The 17,933-nt window shown below is 25.0% G+C and overlaps 7 protein-coding genes across 7 annotated transcripts; 5 read left to right on the forward strand and 2 right to left on the reverse strand.

Moving 5' to 3' along the window:
* Positions 1-547: 547 nt before the first annotated feature.
* On the reverse strand, positions 548-1,814 carry DICPUDRAFT_8579 (uncharacterized protein; the record flags this gene model as incomplete). Its single annotated transcript, XM_003284841.1, has 2 exons — positions 548-1,185; positions 1,556-1,814. Coding segments are annotated over 2 exons (897 nt in total), but the record flags the coding sequence as incomplete, so codon positions are not given.
* A 2,545-nt stretch (positions 1,815-4,359) lies between these two features.
* On the forward strand, positions 4,360-7,359 carry DICPUDRAFT_148710 (uncharacterized protein; the record flags this gene model as incomplete). The annotated part of the gene is made up of 2 exons (XM_003284823.1): positions 4,360-5,074; positions 5,621-7,359. 2 exons carry the CDS (start codon positions 4,360-4,362, stop codon positions 7,357-7,359), a joined length of 2,454 nt encoding a protein of 817 aa, XP_003284871.1.
* Positions 7,360-7,915: 556 nt separating this feature from the next.
* On the forward strand, positions 7,916-8,560 carry DICPUDRAFT_148711 (uncharacterized protein; the record flags this gene model as incomplete). Its single annotated transcript, XM_003284824.1, has 1 exon — positions 7,916-8,560. One exon carries the CDS (start codon positions 7,916-7,918, stop codon positions 8,558-8,560), a length of 645 nt encoding a protein of 214 aa, XP_003284872.1.
* Positions 8,561-8,688: 128 nt separating this feature from the next.
* On the forward strand, positions 8,689-9,191 carry DICPUDRAFT_75837 (uncharacterized protein; the record flags this gene model as incomplete). The annotated part of the gene is made up of 2 exons (XM_003284825.1): positions 8,689-9,045; positions 9,129-9,191. 2 exons carry the CDS (start codon positions 8,689-8,691, stop codon positions 9,189-9,191), a joined length of 420 nt encoding a protein of 139 aa, XP_003284873.1.
* A 107-nt stretch (positions 9,192-9,298) lies between these two features.
* On the reverse strand, positions 9,299-9,448 carry DICPUDRAFT_148713 (uncharacterized protein; the record flags this gene model as incomplete). The annotated part of the gene is made up of 1 exon (XM_003284842.1): positions 9,299-9,448. The coding sequence occupies one exon, from the start codon at positions 9,446-9,448 to the stop codon at positions 9,299-9,301; it is 150 nt and encodes a 49-aa protein (XP_003284890.1).
* A 1,416-nt stretch (positions 9,449-10,864) lies between these two features.
* DICPUDRAFT_148714 (uncharacterized protein) lies at positions 10,865-14,252 on the forward strand (the record flags this gene model as incomplete). Its single annotated transcript, XM_003284826.1, has 6 exons — positions 10,865-10,886; positions 11,142-11,197; positions 12,375-12,551; positions 13,288-13,587; positions 13,625-14,099; positions 14,176-14,252. The coding sequence occupies 6 exons, from the start codon at positions 10,865-10,867 to the stop codon at positions 14,250-14,252; spliced, it is 1,107 nt and encodes a 368-aa protein (XP_003284874.1).
* A 797-nt stretch (positions 14,253-15,049) lies between these two features.
* DICPUDRAFT_75839 (uncharacterized protein) lies at positions 15,050-16,360 on the forward strand (the record flags this gene model as incomplete). Its single annotated transcript, XM_003284827.1, has 2 exons — positions 15,050-16,210; positions 16,289-16,360. 2 exons carry the CDS (start codon positions 15,050-15,052, stop codon positions 16,358-16,360), a joined length of 1,233 nt encoding a protein of 410 aa, XP_003284875.1.
* Between the last annotated feature and the right edge of the window lie 1,573 nt (positions 16,361-17,933).

A 17,933-nucleotide genomic window follows, 5' to 3' on the forward strand; every position in this document is an offset into this window, starting at 1 on the left:
TAGAAAAAATTGTAAGCCATGTTTGAAGATGGTTTGATAATGATTGTTGTATTCTCTAAAATATACATTTTATTTATATATATTATTATTTAATGATTAAAAAAAGAATTAAAATGAAAATTACTTATTTTTTATTTAATTATTTATTTTTTTAATTATATAATAATTTTTCTTTATTTTTGTTTTGTTAATGGTTTGTTTTTGTTTCAGTATTTGGGTAAAACTTATGGATCTTTGTTGTTTAATACATAAAATAATAATTTATTTAAGGTAAAAATTTACACTTTAAAAATTTGTTGGTAGAACTATATGGAATTGGGCTTGGAAATATTTGATTAAATGTAGGACCCAATGTGAGTGTTGTGAGACTAATTGGTAATGAGCCGGGTATAAGTACTTGGCCAAAACCATAACCGAATGTGAGTATTGTGAGACTAATTGGTAATGTGTCGGGTATAATTAATTGGTTAAAATAATCTCCAAATGTGAGTGTTGTGAGACTATTTGGTAATGTGTCGGGTATAATTACTTGGTTAAAATGATTTCCAAATGTGAGTGTTGTGAGACTATTTGGTAATGTGTCGGGTAGAATTAATTGGTTAAAATAATCTCCAAATGTGAGTGTTGTGAGACTAATTGGTAATGAGCCGGGTATAAGTACTTGGTTAAATTGAAAACCGAATGTGAGTATTGTGAGACTAATTGGTAATGTGTCGGGTGGAATTACTTGGTTGAAATCATAACCGAATGTGAGTGTTGTGAGACTATTTGGTAATGTGTCGGGTAGAATTACTTGGTTAAAACAACGACCGAATGTGAGTGTTGTGAGACTATTTGGTAATGTGTCGGGTAGAATTAGTTGATCAAAATCATTACCGAATTTGAGTGTTGTGAGACTATTTGGTAATGTGTCGGGTATAATTAATTGGTTAAAATAATCTCCAAATGTGATTGTTGTGAGACTATTTGGTAATGTGCCGGGTAGAACTACTAGGTTAAAATTATAACCGAATGTGAGTGTTGTGAGACTATTTGGTAATGTGTCGGGTAGAACTACTCGGTTAAAATCATTACCGAATGTGAGTTTTGTGAGACTATTTGGTAATGTTCCGGGTAGAATTACTTGGTTAAAACAACGACCGAATGTGAGTGTTGTGAGACTATTTGGTAATGCGCTGGGTAGAACTACTTGATTTAAAAAAATAACCGAATGTGAGTGTTGTGAGACTATTTGGTAATGTGCCGGGTAGAATTACTTCATTAAAATAAATACTGAGTTTGAGTGTTGTGAGACTATTTGGTAAAGAGCAGAGTAGAATCATTTGGTTAAAATCATCATCGAATGTGAGTGATGTGAGACGATTTGATATTTCAAGTAGAAATTCTTGGTCAAAATCATCATCAAATGTGAGTGTTGTGAGACTATTTGGTAAGGTTCCAGGTGGAATTAATTGGGTAAAACTATAACCGAAAGTGAGTGTTGTGAGAATATTTGGTAATGTGCCGGGTAGAATTACTTGGTTAAAATCACGAATAAATGTGAGTGTTGTGAGACTATTTGGTAATGTTCCAGGTAGAAAAGCTTGGTTAAAACCATCACCGAATGTGAGTGTTGTGAGGCTATTTGGTAATGAGCCGGGTAGAACTACTTGGTTAAATTGAAAACCGAATGTGAGTGTTGTGAGACTATTTGGTAATGTTCCAGGTAGAATTACTTGGTTAAAATAATCTCCAAATGTGAGTGTAGTAATTGTATTTGGTAAAGTTGATGGAAGTAGTTTTTCACAAAAACTGTATAAATATAAATCTGTCAAAAATGGAGGAAAACCATTTTTATCTGGTAGTGGATCACCAAACCACTCAAGTGTTGTTATATAAGATTTATATTTAAACTGGTCATAACGGGATATATCAAGAATTACAATACTATGCTCAATAAACATTAAAATATGGTTATAAATTTCAGTTCTTAAAAATATATTATTCCAAACTATATAAAATAATCTATAATAAATAGTTAAAAAGATAAAACACCAATTAACATGCTTATAATTTATCTATTATTTACATTAATTGTATTGTATTGTACTTACCTATCACTAATATTACTACTGTTTTTTAACTCTTCATTTACGCGATAGTTTATTAGAGATGATAGTAGCTCGTTCATTATTGATATAAAATAAAAATATATTTTCCCAAAATAAAAATATAAAAAAAAAATTAAATAAAATTATTTCAAACAATTTTTTAAATTAATTCAATAGTTCTATTTAAAACCTTTAGAAATAATATAATAAATTTAATTTTTTATAAAATTTTTTAAACTTTATTTTGATTTACTTGATCTTCATAAATTTCTTGAAAAACTATTGCAATTATTTTTATTTGTAATTAAAAAGATGTCCTTGAATTTTTTAATTTAAAAAAAAAAAAAATTAATTAAAATTAAAATTAAAAAAATAAATATTAATTTTAATTTAATTAAAAAAACAAATATTAATTTTTTAAGTTTTTTTTTGTTTGCTCCGTCATTAAAAATTGTAAAAGTAAAGTCACAGAATAAAAAATATAATAATAATACATTTAAAAATATAAAATGGATAGAGGAAATTTATTTTAAAATTATTTGGAAATAAAGTAATTAGAAAAAAAATTTTGAGGTTTATTCAAATTGGTATAGAAGACTATATATGATATTATGGTACAAAATCATTGGAATAGTTACTTTTAAATGAAAAATATTCAATGATATAAGATAAACTAAAATCTAAAAAGTTTTTATATTTTTATATTTTTTATTTTTTTATTTTTTTAAATTTTTTTTTTTTTTTAATTGTTGATTATTACTAAGTAATGATCATTGTTCATTACACATCCCTTCCAAAGCAAAAAATTACTGGATTGAACTAAAATACCTGACCTAATAACTTTTTTAATTTTTTTAAATTTGAATTGATTGACCATCTCTCGGTAATAATTTGAATTGATCCTGTGATAATATATTTTTAATTGGATATAAAACGCTTCCTTTGACCAAAACTAAATTATTATTTTCGATTTCTAATTCTTTTCTATTCTTATAATAATGAACTGCTTGTTCTACTTTGAAGTTTAAATATATTGAGTAAAATACATACCCTCAACGGAATCTATATTGTAATTTTTTATGATATTATAAAGCATTCTTGATTCAAACCCATATACAATACTTACTGGAGTTAATTTAATTGAATTATTTATTGAGCATTCAATATTCGATATCTCTTCATCCCATCTACTTTGGATAGGGTCTCTTTAATTGTTCTCATCATTCTTTTCAACTGACCATCTGCTTGTGGATGACCTGGAGCTGTTAATTTCTATGATTGTTCATTATATTGAAATATGAATTAAAATGATATATAATAAGTTTTGATTACATTAGAACTAAAGATTTACATCAACCAGCCGCCTTAAGAACTTCAGTCTTACGTAGTCTAATAGCTTCAAAAGTATACAATATCGTTACCAATTGTAAATTGTATAGACATTATCAAATAGAGGGTGCTGTTTCAGTATTTAGAGATTTCGGAATTTCCCTCCATGATAACAAGACAAATCCATGACGTAGAAATAATCGACATGGTATGGTGTTCCACTTTAGATCTCTTTAGTATTTCTTAACGCACAAACCTCCTGTATATTAAATTTCAAATTCCAGCATGTTTTTTTTGAAATTATAAATTTAAAAAAAAACATTGAACCCAAACCTCTGCATAAATTAATCATACTAAAACCTAAAAATAATAAAATCAAAATAGATAAAAGTGTGAATTAAATAAAGTAAAAAAACATTTTTTTTTTTTAATTTTTTTTTTAAAAATTTTTTTTTTTAATAATTTTTTAATTTTTTTCTTTTTTCAAAGTTTATTTTTAATAAATTAAAAAAAAAAAAAAAAAAAAGGAAAACCATGCTTTTAGGGCTCCGATTAGAAGGGGATGAGTAATAAACAAGGATCATTACCTAATAATAATCAACACAATTAATAATCAACAGAGTTATTATTTTTATCAGTAACAACCAAAATAACATTAAAAGAGGGATTGTGAAATCAGACTTGTTTAATTTTTTTTTAACACCACCATTTATTACATTTATAATTTTTTTATTGATTCTTTGAATTTTTTAATTTAAAAAAAAAAATTGAAAAAAAATATTTTTATAATTTTAATTAAAATAAATATTAATTTTTTTTTTTTTTTTTTGATTAACCCCCAAATAACATTAAAAATTGTAAAAGTAAAGCCACACAATAATAAAAAATAAATAATAAATAATATAAACAATATATAATTATAGATTTAAAAAAATAATAAATGGATAGAGGTGATTTATTTTTAAAATTATTTGGAAATAAAGTTATTAGAAACAATATTTTAAGGTTTATACATATTGAAGGCTATGCAGGGTATTATGGTTCAACATCATTGTCATCATTACTTTCAAATGAAAAATATTCAATGATATTAGATAAATTAAGATCAAATCATTTATTAATAATTGATTATTATTCATTTAATTTATTAGAAGCCAATTACAGTTTAAAATATAAATTATGTGATACAGTGATGATTGAAGAAATTTATCAATTGATATGGAAAAACTATAAACACGTAATATCAAATACAGATATCAAAGTTTGGGTTCAACACATTTTGGAATTTACACACTCAAATTACATCGACTATAACATCACTAATTTTAGTAATAACAATAGCACCATGGGAGATAAAAAAACATTAACAATATCCAATATAATAAATCCATCATATAAACTATTTGATTTATTAGAGATTTCACTCCATCAATTAGAATATTCTCCTAAAATATCAATATCAATAATTAAAACAATTGAACAAATTAAATATAATAATAATAAAAATAAAAAAAATATAGATAAAAATCAAGAATTTGTTAATAAAAAACAAAAAGTAAATGAAATAGATATTCAAATCAATGAAAATATACAGGATAAAATTAAAGAGTTAATATATAGTAATAATAGTAATAACATTCCAATAACAGTACCATGTCAATTTTTTAAATTTTTAAAAAATATAAACAAGGATTCATTGGAGCTTATAGAAAACCATTTGAACCTTGACATGGTAGCAGTATTAGAAGAAAACTCCTCACACAATATAATGATTACCAATGACAAAACTATTCACAAGCAACCATTATTAAACAAAATAATTGATACACTGCTAAAAAATAATAATCAAATCACTTTTAAAAACTGTTCAAATAATATCAGCCACGCAAAAATATTATTGTTAAACAATCTTAACAAATATCCAGAATTTTTTGAAAACGCCAATGAATTCAAAGAACAGCTTTCCCAAAGGAACCAAGAAATCAATACATTCGATTCACTATTTGAATTGCTAAACCAAAGATACCCACCAAATAAAATATTCGATTTAATGGGCCACTACTACATTCTTCATTTCTTACAAAATGGACACTGGTATAACAATCCACTTTTAATTAAAAACAACGGTTACTTTCTATTTTCTTATTCGCTACTGCATTTATCAAAAGGTACTTTAGAAATATTTTTAAATAACCCAATAGTCAGCTTCAAGTTATTTGATTACCATGAAAAAGACATTCCATTCGATGCTTCAAACCATGAAAATGCAAAGTTATATTTCAATTATCTATTTAACACCAAAGAACTAGATGACTCGGTTTGGTTTGAAATTTTTAAAGTAACCATTTCCATCTACAACCACCAACTTTTAGCATGGCTTTTAGAAAACTATTCAATCTTTAAAGAAAAATATATCTATTACATCTCAAACTATTTTAAAAGAATGTTTAAGTACCATTTTAAAAAAGATGGGTCACCAAAACAATTCAATTTCAATAAAATATATTTACTGGGCCAACATTTGAAGGAAATTCCATTGGAGAAAGAAGAAGATGTTCAAGAGGCAATAGAGAAAAAAATTTCGAAAAAAAAGTTAAATAATATTTATTTGTTAGATTTCAATTTGCTTTTAAATAATTTATCAAATAAAGGTTTCACAGAATATAATGAAAATGAAATTACCTTTGAAATTTTTATTAGAAACATGCTTCTACAGCTACAGCAAATCAAACTGGATCCCTTGCTTGAAATAGTAGAAAAAATGGATCAGAGTATTCTTGATAGAATATACAATCAAAGTGAAAACCCATTCAAGTTTCTTTCAAATAAATCAAATATTTTAATTTATATATTTTTAAAATCAGCAGTATCTAAAGACTATAAATCAATAATTAAAATATTAAACTTAATTAACAATAACTATATAAATGGCATAAATGAACAATCACTATCAACAATCAAAGATCCAATGGAAATTATAACCTATTTATCAGATAATAATCTATTAAAACCATTCTCAAACAAATGCTTAATAGAACTAATAATAGAAGAATTACCAAACTTCATAAATCAAGAATTCATATTAAATCTAGTAGACCCGGACAATGACCAGGTTAGCAATTATAAAGAATATTTCAAGGATCTAAATGATAAACTATATGAAACCCCCTTCCATACTTATAAATTTTTGAAAACAGATAATATTGCTCTTGATTTTTTAGGTAGAGGTTTATATGAGTCAGTACTAAGACTAATAGAGAGCCGTACAACTCAAATTAGCCGGAAAACCTTTGAAGCTTTTAAATGGGACATTTGTAAACAAATCCCAATGAGGTGGTTTGAAAAACTATATGAACCAATGCTAAAGCATACTATCATCGGTACTTACACTATTATAGATATGTGCTCAACTAGATTCGATATTACTGAATTCTATTGGTCCAATTGTTTTACAGAAAGAGATAAAAGATTATTCTTGGAAACCCTACTACAGAAATTTTCATTTCAAGAGTATCACCCATTAATTCAATATATTTTAAAAGAAAAAAAGCAATATATCATTTCATTAAATCATAGCGAAGAATACAAATATAATATTTTAAACCTTGCATTCACCACAAAAAATACCCTATTATTTAAACTCACTCATTCTGCATTCCCATCAACTACTTTTAAAATAAATAAAGAAATGCTCCTAGAACTAATAAAGTATAGAGAATCATTCACCAATTTAGCAGATTTAGAAATGTTGGAATTCTTTTTCGAATATAACTTAATACCAAATCTAAGAGGGATTTTAGGTGAAGATATAAACAATCTCATTATTATAGACTACTTTAGAAGTTTAAAAAACAAAACTCTAGAAAAATGCTCAATCATTGTTTCAAAATCAACATTTATTTTAATTCATACTATTATTAAACATCAAGAAAATAAATAAAATTTCAATATAAAATATTTGTTTTTATAAAAATAATAAATAAATAAATAAATAAATAAATAAATAAATAAATTATTTTTGTAATATTTTTAAAAAAAAAAAAAAAAAAAAAAAAAAAATAAATCAACACACAAGCTTTTTGAGGTTCATACTGTTATTATAATTACATTATCAATTGATAATGTATATGACACATTGCAATGACATATAAAACATGATATATATTTCAATTTTTTTTAAAAAAAAAAAAAAAAAAACAAATTTTTAAAAAATATTATAAAAAAATAAACTTTGTTTTATATAAAGTTAATATAACAACTTTTTTTTTTAAATTTTTTAAAATTTTTTTTGTTTTACAGACTCCCACAAAAAAAATATTAATAAAAAAAAAAATAAAAAAAATTCTTTTTTAATTAAATAAAAAATATAATTTTATTTCTATATAGTTTCACATAGTATATAATATCAAAAAAAAAAGTTTTAAATAATAGCAATAATATTTCACATTCCATAATAACTTTCATTTTTTTTATATATTCACTCATTAATTAAAAAAATGTTAGAAACAATTTTATTTGCTATTTTTATTTGGTCATTAATAATTTTAAAAATTATTTTCCGTTCCACCCCACACCAAACCCAAACCAATAGCCACACCCAAACCAATAACCACACCCAAACCAATAGCCAAACCCACATCAACAACGACACCCACTCCAACAACCACAAAATTAACGAAACCACAAATTCTACCCCAGTTGATCAATCCCCAAAAGAAAAAAATAAGTATGATAGTTCCTCAACATACTATTATTCCGCATACAAAAATATATATTGTTGTTCCGAATATCATAATAATCAAGACAATTCTGGTCGTTCCTCAGTAACCCAAGAAATTTTAAGTCATGCCCCAAAGGAACCATCACAACCAGAAAATGTATTTCCAAATTCACCATTCGACCATACCAGAGAAAGAATGGAAAAAGAAAAAATGGAAATATTAAAAAAGGAACAACAAAAAGAAAATGAATATATGGAACAATTAAAAAGAGAAACCCAAGTAAGAGAACGTATTGAAAAATTAGAAAAAGAAAGAAAAGAAAGAGAACATAGAGAATCTTTGGAAAGACAAAGATTAAAAAAAGAAAGACTAGAAAAAGAAATTATAGAACGTAGAGAAGCTAAGGAAAAGCAAGAATAGAAAAAGAAAAAAAAGAAAGAGAAAAAGAAAGAGAAAAAAAAGAAAAAGAACAAAAAGAAAGAGAACAGAAAGAAAGAAAAGAATTAGAACGTACCCAAACAATAATAAAAGAAACATTACAAAGAGCAATGGAAAGGGTACGTTTAGAAGATTTAGAAAGACAAGAAAGATTAGAAAGAGAAAGATTAGAAAGATTAGAAAGAGAAGAAAGAGAAGAAAGAGAAAGAGAACAACAATTAAGAGAACAACAAGAGAGAGAAGAAAGAGAAAATCAAGAAAGAGAACAACAACAAAGAGAACAACAAGAAAGAGAAGAAGCAGAACGTAGAGAAAACCAAGATCCTTGCACTATTTGTATGGACAGAATTGAACCAAACCAACTTGCAGAAATCGATTGTAACCACAAATTTTGTTACGGTTGCATTATGGAATGGTCTTATCGTCGTGATAACACCTGTCCAAATTGTAGAGCTCCATTCTTTTCAGTAAGAGTTAGTAACTCATACCATATTTTATACATAATAAATAAAATATATATATATTAATTTAATTTATTATTTAATTGTAGGGAGTCAATGGTTCAATAAACGAAGCCAATATGGAGCAAGGTGATCAACGTCCACCAATTTAAATAATGATGATGCAAATTCCAACGAACCCAATATCGATTTGGAATTGTTTGACCAAATGGATATCGAATAGATTTCAATTACCGTTTCAAATGGTAATTATTAGATTTCATGAATATGTATCAAGAATTAGCTGGCCACAAATTCTATGATTACATGGACATAGATCAATAATATACCATCCATAAGGAAACGTTGTATTAATTAGTAAATCATTAAAGGTTAAACTGAAAACATCATCATTGGACCACATTCTCATCGTTATCTACGGTATACTAGTAAATAATTCATCAATAGCTTCAACTCTACAAAATAATGTTTAAAAAGTTCTCATGGTTCCATTAATAAGTTCTCATCATATTGTAACTATAATATTAATATTTACTAAAATATTATTATAGAAGAAACTAATATTTTATTTTAATATTTATATAGTATAATTATAATCCTTTCTCTCTCGGTATCATCAGGTTCTTTCTCTTCAGTATAACCATGCTCTTTCTATAATGTCAGTAACAGGGCATTGATATTATAAGTAACTATAGCGTTTATACTACATAATTACATAAATATTATATTTAAATATAAAAGAAACTAATATTTAATTTTAATTATTATATAGTTAAATTATTATTCTTTCTCTCACAGTATCAAGTTCTTTCTATAATATCAATTCTAGGCATTTATTTTATTAAGGTAGCTATAATGTTTATATTACATAATTATTATATTTAAATATAAAAGAAACTAATATTTATTTTTAATTATTATATAGTTTATAATTCTTTCTCTCACACTATTATCAGGTCGATCTCTCATAGTATTATCAGGTTTTTTCTCTTCAGTATAACCATGTTCTTTCTATAATGTCAATAATAGGGCATTTTTATAATTAAGGTAACTATAGTGTTTATATTTACATATATTAAATTCGAATATAAAATATACTAATATTTAATTCATATTTAGTTTACTTCATTCTCTTTCAAGCTTCACACGTTCTATCTAGTCTACATTGGCATATTCATAATTTAAGGTAACTATTGTTAATATTTACATAATTATTATTAAATTTGAATATAAAAGAAACTAATATCTAATTTAAATATTTATTTAGTTCAGATTCAATTCTTTCTTTTTCAGTTTCAATACGTTATTTATTTCGAGCAATTATTCATACATTGGGGGTTCCATATATTCCATTATATCGCGGTTCAGTATTTTCTTTATAATTGAAGTTTTCAAGTAATTCATCAAACTCTGGGGTTTTTTCAGGTCAATCATCAAACATTTGGGGTTCAGTATTTTCTTTTTAATCGGGGTTTTCAAGTCATTCATCAACATTGAGGTTCAGTATATTCTTTTTAATTGGGGTTTTCAAGTCATTCATTATACATTGGGGTAGTTTTTCAAATCTTTCATCATACATTGTGGGTTTATAAAGTCATTCAAATGCTGTGGTTTTTTCAAATCGTTCATCAAACATTGTGGGTTTTTAATTAATTAAACGCTGTGGTTTTTCAAATTGTTCATCATTCATTGGGTTTAGTTTATTCTTTTAATTGGGTTTTTTACATCATTTATCAAGCAATATGGGGTTTTTCCAAGTCACCCATTATTCATTGGGGTCTACTTAATTCTTTTTAATTGTGGTTTTCAGGTCATTCATCATTCAATGGGGTACTTGTACTTTAAAGGTATGTTCATATTTATATAGTTATTATTATATTCGAATATAAAAGAAACTAATATTTAATTTTAAAACTTAATTAGATTTGAATTCTTTCAATTTCAACACATAATAATAACGATAATATTAATATAAACAATAAAATATAATAATAACGAAAATGATAATATAAATAATAATAATAATAATAATATTAATAATCAATATTCCATGACATTGGTAATATAAATAATTCATCATCCAGAGACATATATAATAAAAGATTATATTATAAATAATAATGCAAAATTCGATCCAGACAAGGATAAAGATAATAGAGTAAATAATATTAATATGGAATAATAATCATCAAAATAATCATGACATTTAAAAATAAAAGCAATCCATCCAACTCTATTCATTTATCGATTCATTCTGCCTTCCAAATCTAAATCCAAGTTAATCAATTTGAAAAAATCGAAATTTCAATTCTAAAATCTATTTACTCTGAATTAATTGCATTCTTTCCAATAAAGTTTATATTCAACAATAGGTTATTCTATCATCATTTATCAATTAAATACCATCAACATTAACAATTAACACTTTCATCCGTTTTATTAAGTACAAATTAATGTCATTTGGTAACAGATCCAGGTCCACCTTCATCATCAATTTTATCATTTATTATTATTATAATATAGAATTAAAAATTAACCATCCCTAGTTAATTTTCTATTCATTATCAAAATAAAGATCTTTAGTTTAAAAGCATATTTAAATTTTTAATAAATTAAATTTTTAATGTTTTTTATTATTTAAAAACCATATGGTAAATTTTTTCCATTTTGTTTGAAATCTTTTCTAAAAGTAATTATTATTATAAAAGTGAAAAAAAAAATTCAAAATTAATTTTTTTTATTTTTTTTTTTTATTTTTTTCATTTTCTAAAAATAATACTGCACCACCATAAACATTATTTTATTATAAACTAAATAAAAATAAAATAACAAAATATATATTATAATATAATGTCCTTCATTAATGTATATTAAGCAAAATACAAAGACACATCAGGTAAGGTAAATAATTAGACAGTTAACTGCTATTTCTAAACAATTGTTTTATATTATGTTATACTAATTAAAAATAAAATACAATCACTTAACTACTACACATAGACATATCACCATTAAATAAAGCATACCAACAGTGAAGCAGTTTTAAAAGATAAAGAATGTCAAATATTTAGCTTTTCAATGAACATATATATATATTCCCAAACATTAGCAAAGACACACACCATCAAACCAATTGATTTATGAACAGTCTTCAAGAAAGAATAAATATTGTAAAGTATGCAATTACGATATCAACTATTTTGGTATTGAGGATTTTAAAACCCGATAAAAGAATGCTTGTACAACTAAAAAACACTTTTAAGATCAGGAAATTCTAAAGGATCAAATATTTAGAATCTATTGGTGTCAAATTAAATATAATATATTATCATCAGAATCAAATCAAAACAACAATCGGAACTGGTAATATTGGTTCAATAAAAGTCAATTTCACACAAAATACAATCACATGGAGTGGTAACATATATCCATATTATACCACAGAAAAAGAATGTTCATATAAATACCATGAACATGGAATATGTGATAAAACAACAGGTACATTTGCAAATGTAATTCAGAATATACATGTTTCGATTGTTCATCACCAATTAATAACAATAATAATAATCAAGCAGAAACAGAAACCAATAACAATGGAGCAGTTATAATTAAAAATCAAGTTATAGGATATTCAATATCGATTCAAATAAGAATTAAAGAAGACAATACCAATGCAATAATAAAATTAATAATAGAAGAAGTAACAATAAAGATAAAGGTTCACATTTGCAGGTTATCAATTCACAGTTACAAAAAGAGGATTCAAATTATCATTATCAATTTCAAACTGGTTATTCAAAAGCAATATCAATACATTCCAAGTACAAATGACATCAGACATACAGATTGACTCATCAAACAGCAACAATAAATGTAATAGAGATGATAATGAGGCAACTATCGAATCGTCATCAAATAATAACTATTTATTGAATAATATAAACTATTCAAAAGTTATTAAAAACAAAAGAATACTTTATGCAGGATTCCAACAATATCGAGAAATCAATAATCCATCATCTTATAATATGGCAATCGAAATACTCAAATCAAATAATTTTAAAATTACACCCTTTTATAACCCATCTCAAAACCTCATGTAATACTCAACAACAGCATAGTTCAGAGGAGAGAAACCGAAATAAAAAAAGATTTGATGTTTGGTCATTTATGTTCCTTAGCTCATTATTAAAGTTTATCTCCACATTTAATTTTAAGCTCATTAGACTTATTCATTCATAACAGAAGCAATCAACAACTAACTTTACAGATGATCAAATTAAAAGAATTGGAAGTGAAATGAGTGATATTAGTTATGATTTGGTAGAAGGAATTAAAGTTTGCACCCTTGATGAAACAATATATACATATATCTTAGATTCAGATTCAAATGAGAAACATATTCAAAATAATAATAAATCTCCAGTTATGTGTATACCTCGTAAACCTCATGCAAATAGACTTTTAACCTATATGGTTGGAACCTTTTTAGAACGTATTCATTTTTCATCCCTAAAAAAGCCCCGTATCAAAATCTTGAAGAGGGTCTGTTAAAGAATTCAAATATCCATATATTATAGAGTTTTTAAACGAGTTAGATAATGAAATTACTCCCTCAAGTCGTGTTGATCACTTATTAGAAACTTATAAAGATCTTAAATTTGATTTAGTTGGTGATAGTGCATTTTTTCCCAAAGATAATTTAAATCATATTGTAAATAAAGATTGGTTGGCAACAATTTCAGATTCCTCAAGTAGCAACATTAACACAATACTCAAAGATACATTAAAAGATGAGAAAAGTTGGATTGCAATTGAACTTGATGGTTATTATAAAGTTTGTAAAATTGATGAAAGAGACGAAAAAGTTCCTACATTTAAATCAATTGCAACTGGTTTTAAAACTCAAAATCGTATAGTTAATCCAAGCAAATGTTATAATAATAGTGATGCAGTGGATCTTTATAAATTAAATAATTCAACTTTAGAGAAATTATGTTTAGGTTTAGGTGTTTCAAGATCAAGTAGTAATAAGAGAATGGTTATGTCAATTTGTGGTATAGATCCATTATCTCATTCAACCAACCCCAATTCGTACCCATTATTATCAGAAGCAATTCAAAAAGATACCAGCTCCTGCTCAATCAACATGTGAAGGTTACATTTTAGCTAAAATTTATTTTTATTCATCCACAAGTCCTGTATTTTAACTATTAATCATCTTTTCAAGCTCAATCATATATATATATATACTCTACATTCTCATTTTCATAAAATTGATAAAATATATTAAATAAAGATATTACAAACAAAACATTGTCTTTTTTATTTTATTTTTTTTTTTTTTTTTTTTTAATTTTTATAATTTTTTTTTTAATTTATATTTCAATAATTTATATTTTTTTATTTTTTAATTGATCAAAAATAATACCCGATACAAATTAACACAAATAGTTTTCTACAAAACTATATATAAATCATGAAACATAAATAATATATTTACAAATATAAAAGATAATACTATCCATAAGAAAAAAAAGAGAAATCTAATTGGGTTTTTTTTTTTTTTTTTTTAAAAAATTGAAACATATATCATGTTTTATATGTCATTGTAATGTGTCATATACATTATCAATTTTATAATAAAGAAATTATAATAAAAGTATGAACTTCAACCACATTGGGTTGTTTTTTTTTTTTTTTTTTTTTTTTTTTTTAATTTTTAAATTTTATAATAAATTAAACATTGTTTTATATAAAGTTAATAACAACTTTTTTTTTTAAATTTCTTTAAATTTTTTTTTTGTTTTTACAGACCCACACAAAAAAATATTAATTAAAAAAAAAATAAAAAAAATTCTTTTTTAATTAAATAAAAAATCAAAATTTTATTTGTATATAGTTTCACATAGTATATAATATCAAAAAAAAGTTTTAAATAATAGCAATTATATTTCACATTCCATAATAACTTTCATTTTTTTATATTCACTCATTAATTAAAAAAATGTTAGAAACAATTTTATTTGCTATTTTTATTTGGTCATTAATAATTTTAAAAATTATTTTCCGTTCCACCCCACAAGAAACCCAAACCAATAACTTCACCCAAATCAATAGCCACACCCACACCAATAACGACACCCACACCAACAACGAAACCCAAGCCAACAATAACACCCACACCAATAACCACACCCACATCAATAACCACAAAATTAATGAAACCACAAATTCTACCCCAATCGATCAATCCCCAAAAGAAAATAATAAATATGATAGTACCTCAACATTCCATTATTCCGCATACAGAAACATGTATTGTTGTTCCGAATATCATAATAGTAGAGAAAATTCTGGTCGTTCCGCAGTAGTTCAAGAAATTTTAAGTCATTCCCCAAAAAAATTTCTTGAAAAACTCCATGCCTCAAAGGAACCATCACAACCAGAAAATGTATTTCCATATTCACCATTCGACCATACCAGAGAAAGAATGGAAAAAGAAAATATGGAAATATTAAAAAAGGAACAACAAAAAGAAAATGAATATATGGAGCAATTAAAAAGAGAAACCCAAGTAAAAGAACGTATTGAAAAATTACAAAAAGAAAGAAAAGAAAGAGAATATAGAGAATCTTTGGAAATACAAAGATTAAAAAAAGAAAGACTAGAAAAAGAAATTATAGAACGTAGAGAAGCTAAGGAAAAGCAAAGAAAAGAAAAAGAAAGAGAAAAAAAAGAAAAAGAACAAAAAGAAAGAGAACAGAAAGAAAGAGAAGAATTAGGACGTACCCAAACAATATTAAAAGAAACATTAGAAAGAGCTATGGAAAGGGTACGTTTAGAAGATTTAGAAAGACAAAGATTGGAAAGAGAAAGAGAAAGAGAAGAAAGAGAAAGAGAACAACAATTAAGAGAACAACAAGAGAGAGAAGAAAGAGAAAATCAAGAAAGAGAACAACAGCAACAAAGAGAACAACAAGAAAGAGAAGAAGCAGAACGTAGAGAAAACGAAAATACTTGCACTATTTGCATCGAAAGAATTGAACCAAGCCAACTTGCAGCAATCGATTGTAACCACATGTTTTGTTTCGATTGCATTATGGAAATGTCTTATCGTCGTAATAACACATGTCCAAATTGTAGAGCTCCATTCTATTTGGTTAGAGTAAGTAATTCATACATTCATATTTTATGCATAATAAATAAAACATATATATTAATTTAATTTATAATTTAATTGTAGAGAGTCAATCAAGCAAATGGTTCAACAAACGAATCCGACATAGAGCAAGGTGATCAAAGTCCACAAATTTAAATAATGATGATGCAAATTCCAACGAATACAATATCGATTTGGAATTGTTTGACCAAATGGATATCGAATAGAATTACATTACCGTTTCAAATGGTAATTATTAGATTTCATGAATATGTATCAGGAATTAACTGGCCACTAATTCTATGATTACATGGACACAAATCAATAATATACCATCCATATGGAAACGTATTTATTAATAAATCAAAGGTTAAACTGTAAACATCATCATTGGACAACATTCTCATCGTTTTCAACATTATCAGTATAATATATCGCAATAGCTTCAACTCTACAAAACAAGGTTCTCAAGGTTCCATTTACAAGTTCCCTATTGTAACTATAATATTAATATTTACTAAAATATTATTAAATTTGAATATAAATGAAACTAATATTTTATTTTTAATTTTTATATAGTACAATTATAATCCTTTCTCTCTCGGTATCATCAGGTTCTTTCTCTTCAGTGTAACCATGCTCTTTCTTTAATGTCAGTAATAGGGCATTAATATTATTCAGGTAACTATAATGTTTATATTACATAATTATTATATTTAAATATAAAAGAAACTAATATTTAATTTTAATTATTATATAGTTTAATTATAATTCTTTCTCTCACATTATTATCAAGTTCTTTCTATAATGTCAATTCTGGGCATTTATTTTATTAAGGTAGCTATAGTGTTTATAATAACATAATTATTATATTTAAATATAAAAGAAACTAATATTTATTTTTAATTCTTATATAGTTAATTTATAATTCTTCTCTCACAGTATTATCAAGTTCTTTCTGTTCATTATAACCATGTTCTTTATTTAATGTCAATAATATTTATATAATTAAGGTAACTATAGTGTTTATAATTAATTAATTATAAATTAATATTTAATTCAAATTTAGTTTAACTCATTCTCTTTCAAGCTTCGCACGTTCTATTTAGTCTACATTGGGATACTCATAATTTTAAGGTAACTATAATGTTATTATTTACGTAATTTTTATTAAATTTGAATATAAAAGAATTTTATATCTAATTTTAATATTTATTTAGTTCAGATTCAATACTTTCTTTTTCAGTTTCAATACGCTGTTTATTTCGAGCAATTATTCATACATTGGGGTTCCATATATTCCATTATATCGCGGTTCAGTATTTTCTTTATAATTTTGGTTTTCAAGTAATTCATCAAACACCGGGGTTTTTTTCAGGTCACTCATCAAACATTTGGGGTTCAGTATCTTCTTTTTAATCGGGGTTTTTCAAGCCATTCATCAAACATTTGGGGTTCAGTATTTTCTTTTTAATCGGGTTTTTCAAGTCATTCATCATACATTGGGTTTTTCAAGTCATTCATCAAACATAGGGGGTTCAGTATATTCTTTTTAAATGTGGTTTTCGAGTCATTCATTAAACATTGGGGTTGTTTTTCAAATATTTCATCATACATTGCGGGTTTATTATGTCATTCAAACGTTGTGGTTTTTTCAAATCGTTCATCATTCATTGGGGTTGTCTTTAATTCATCAAACGCTGTGGTTTTTAATTCGTTAAACATTGTG

The sequence above is a fragment of the Dictyostelium purpureum genome (genome assembly GCF_000190715.1).
Source record: "Dictyostelium purpureum unplaced genomic scaffold DICPUscaffold_33, whole genome shotgun sequence".
In the NCBI taxonomy this organism is placed as follows: domain Eukaryota; phylum Evosea; class Eumycetozoa; order Dictyosteliales; family Dictyosteliaceae; genus Dictyostelium; species Dictyostelium purpureum.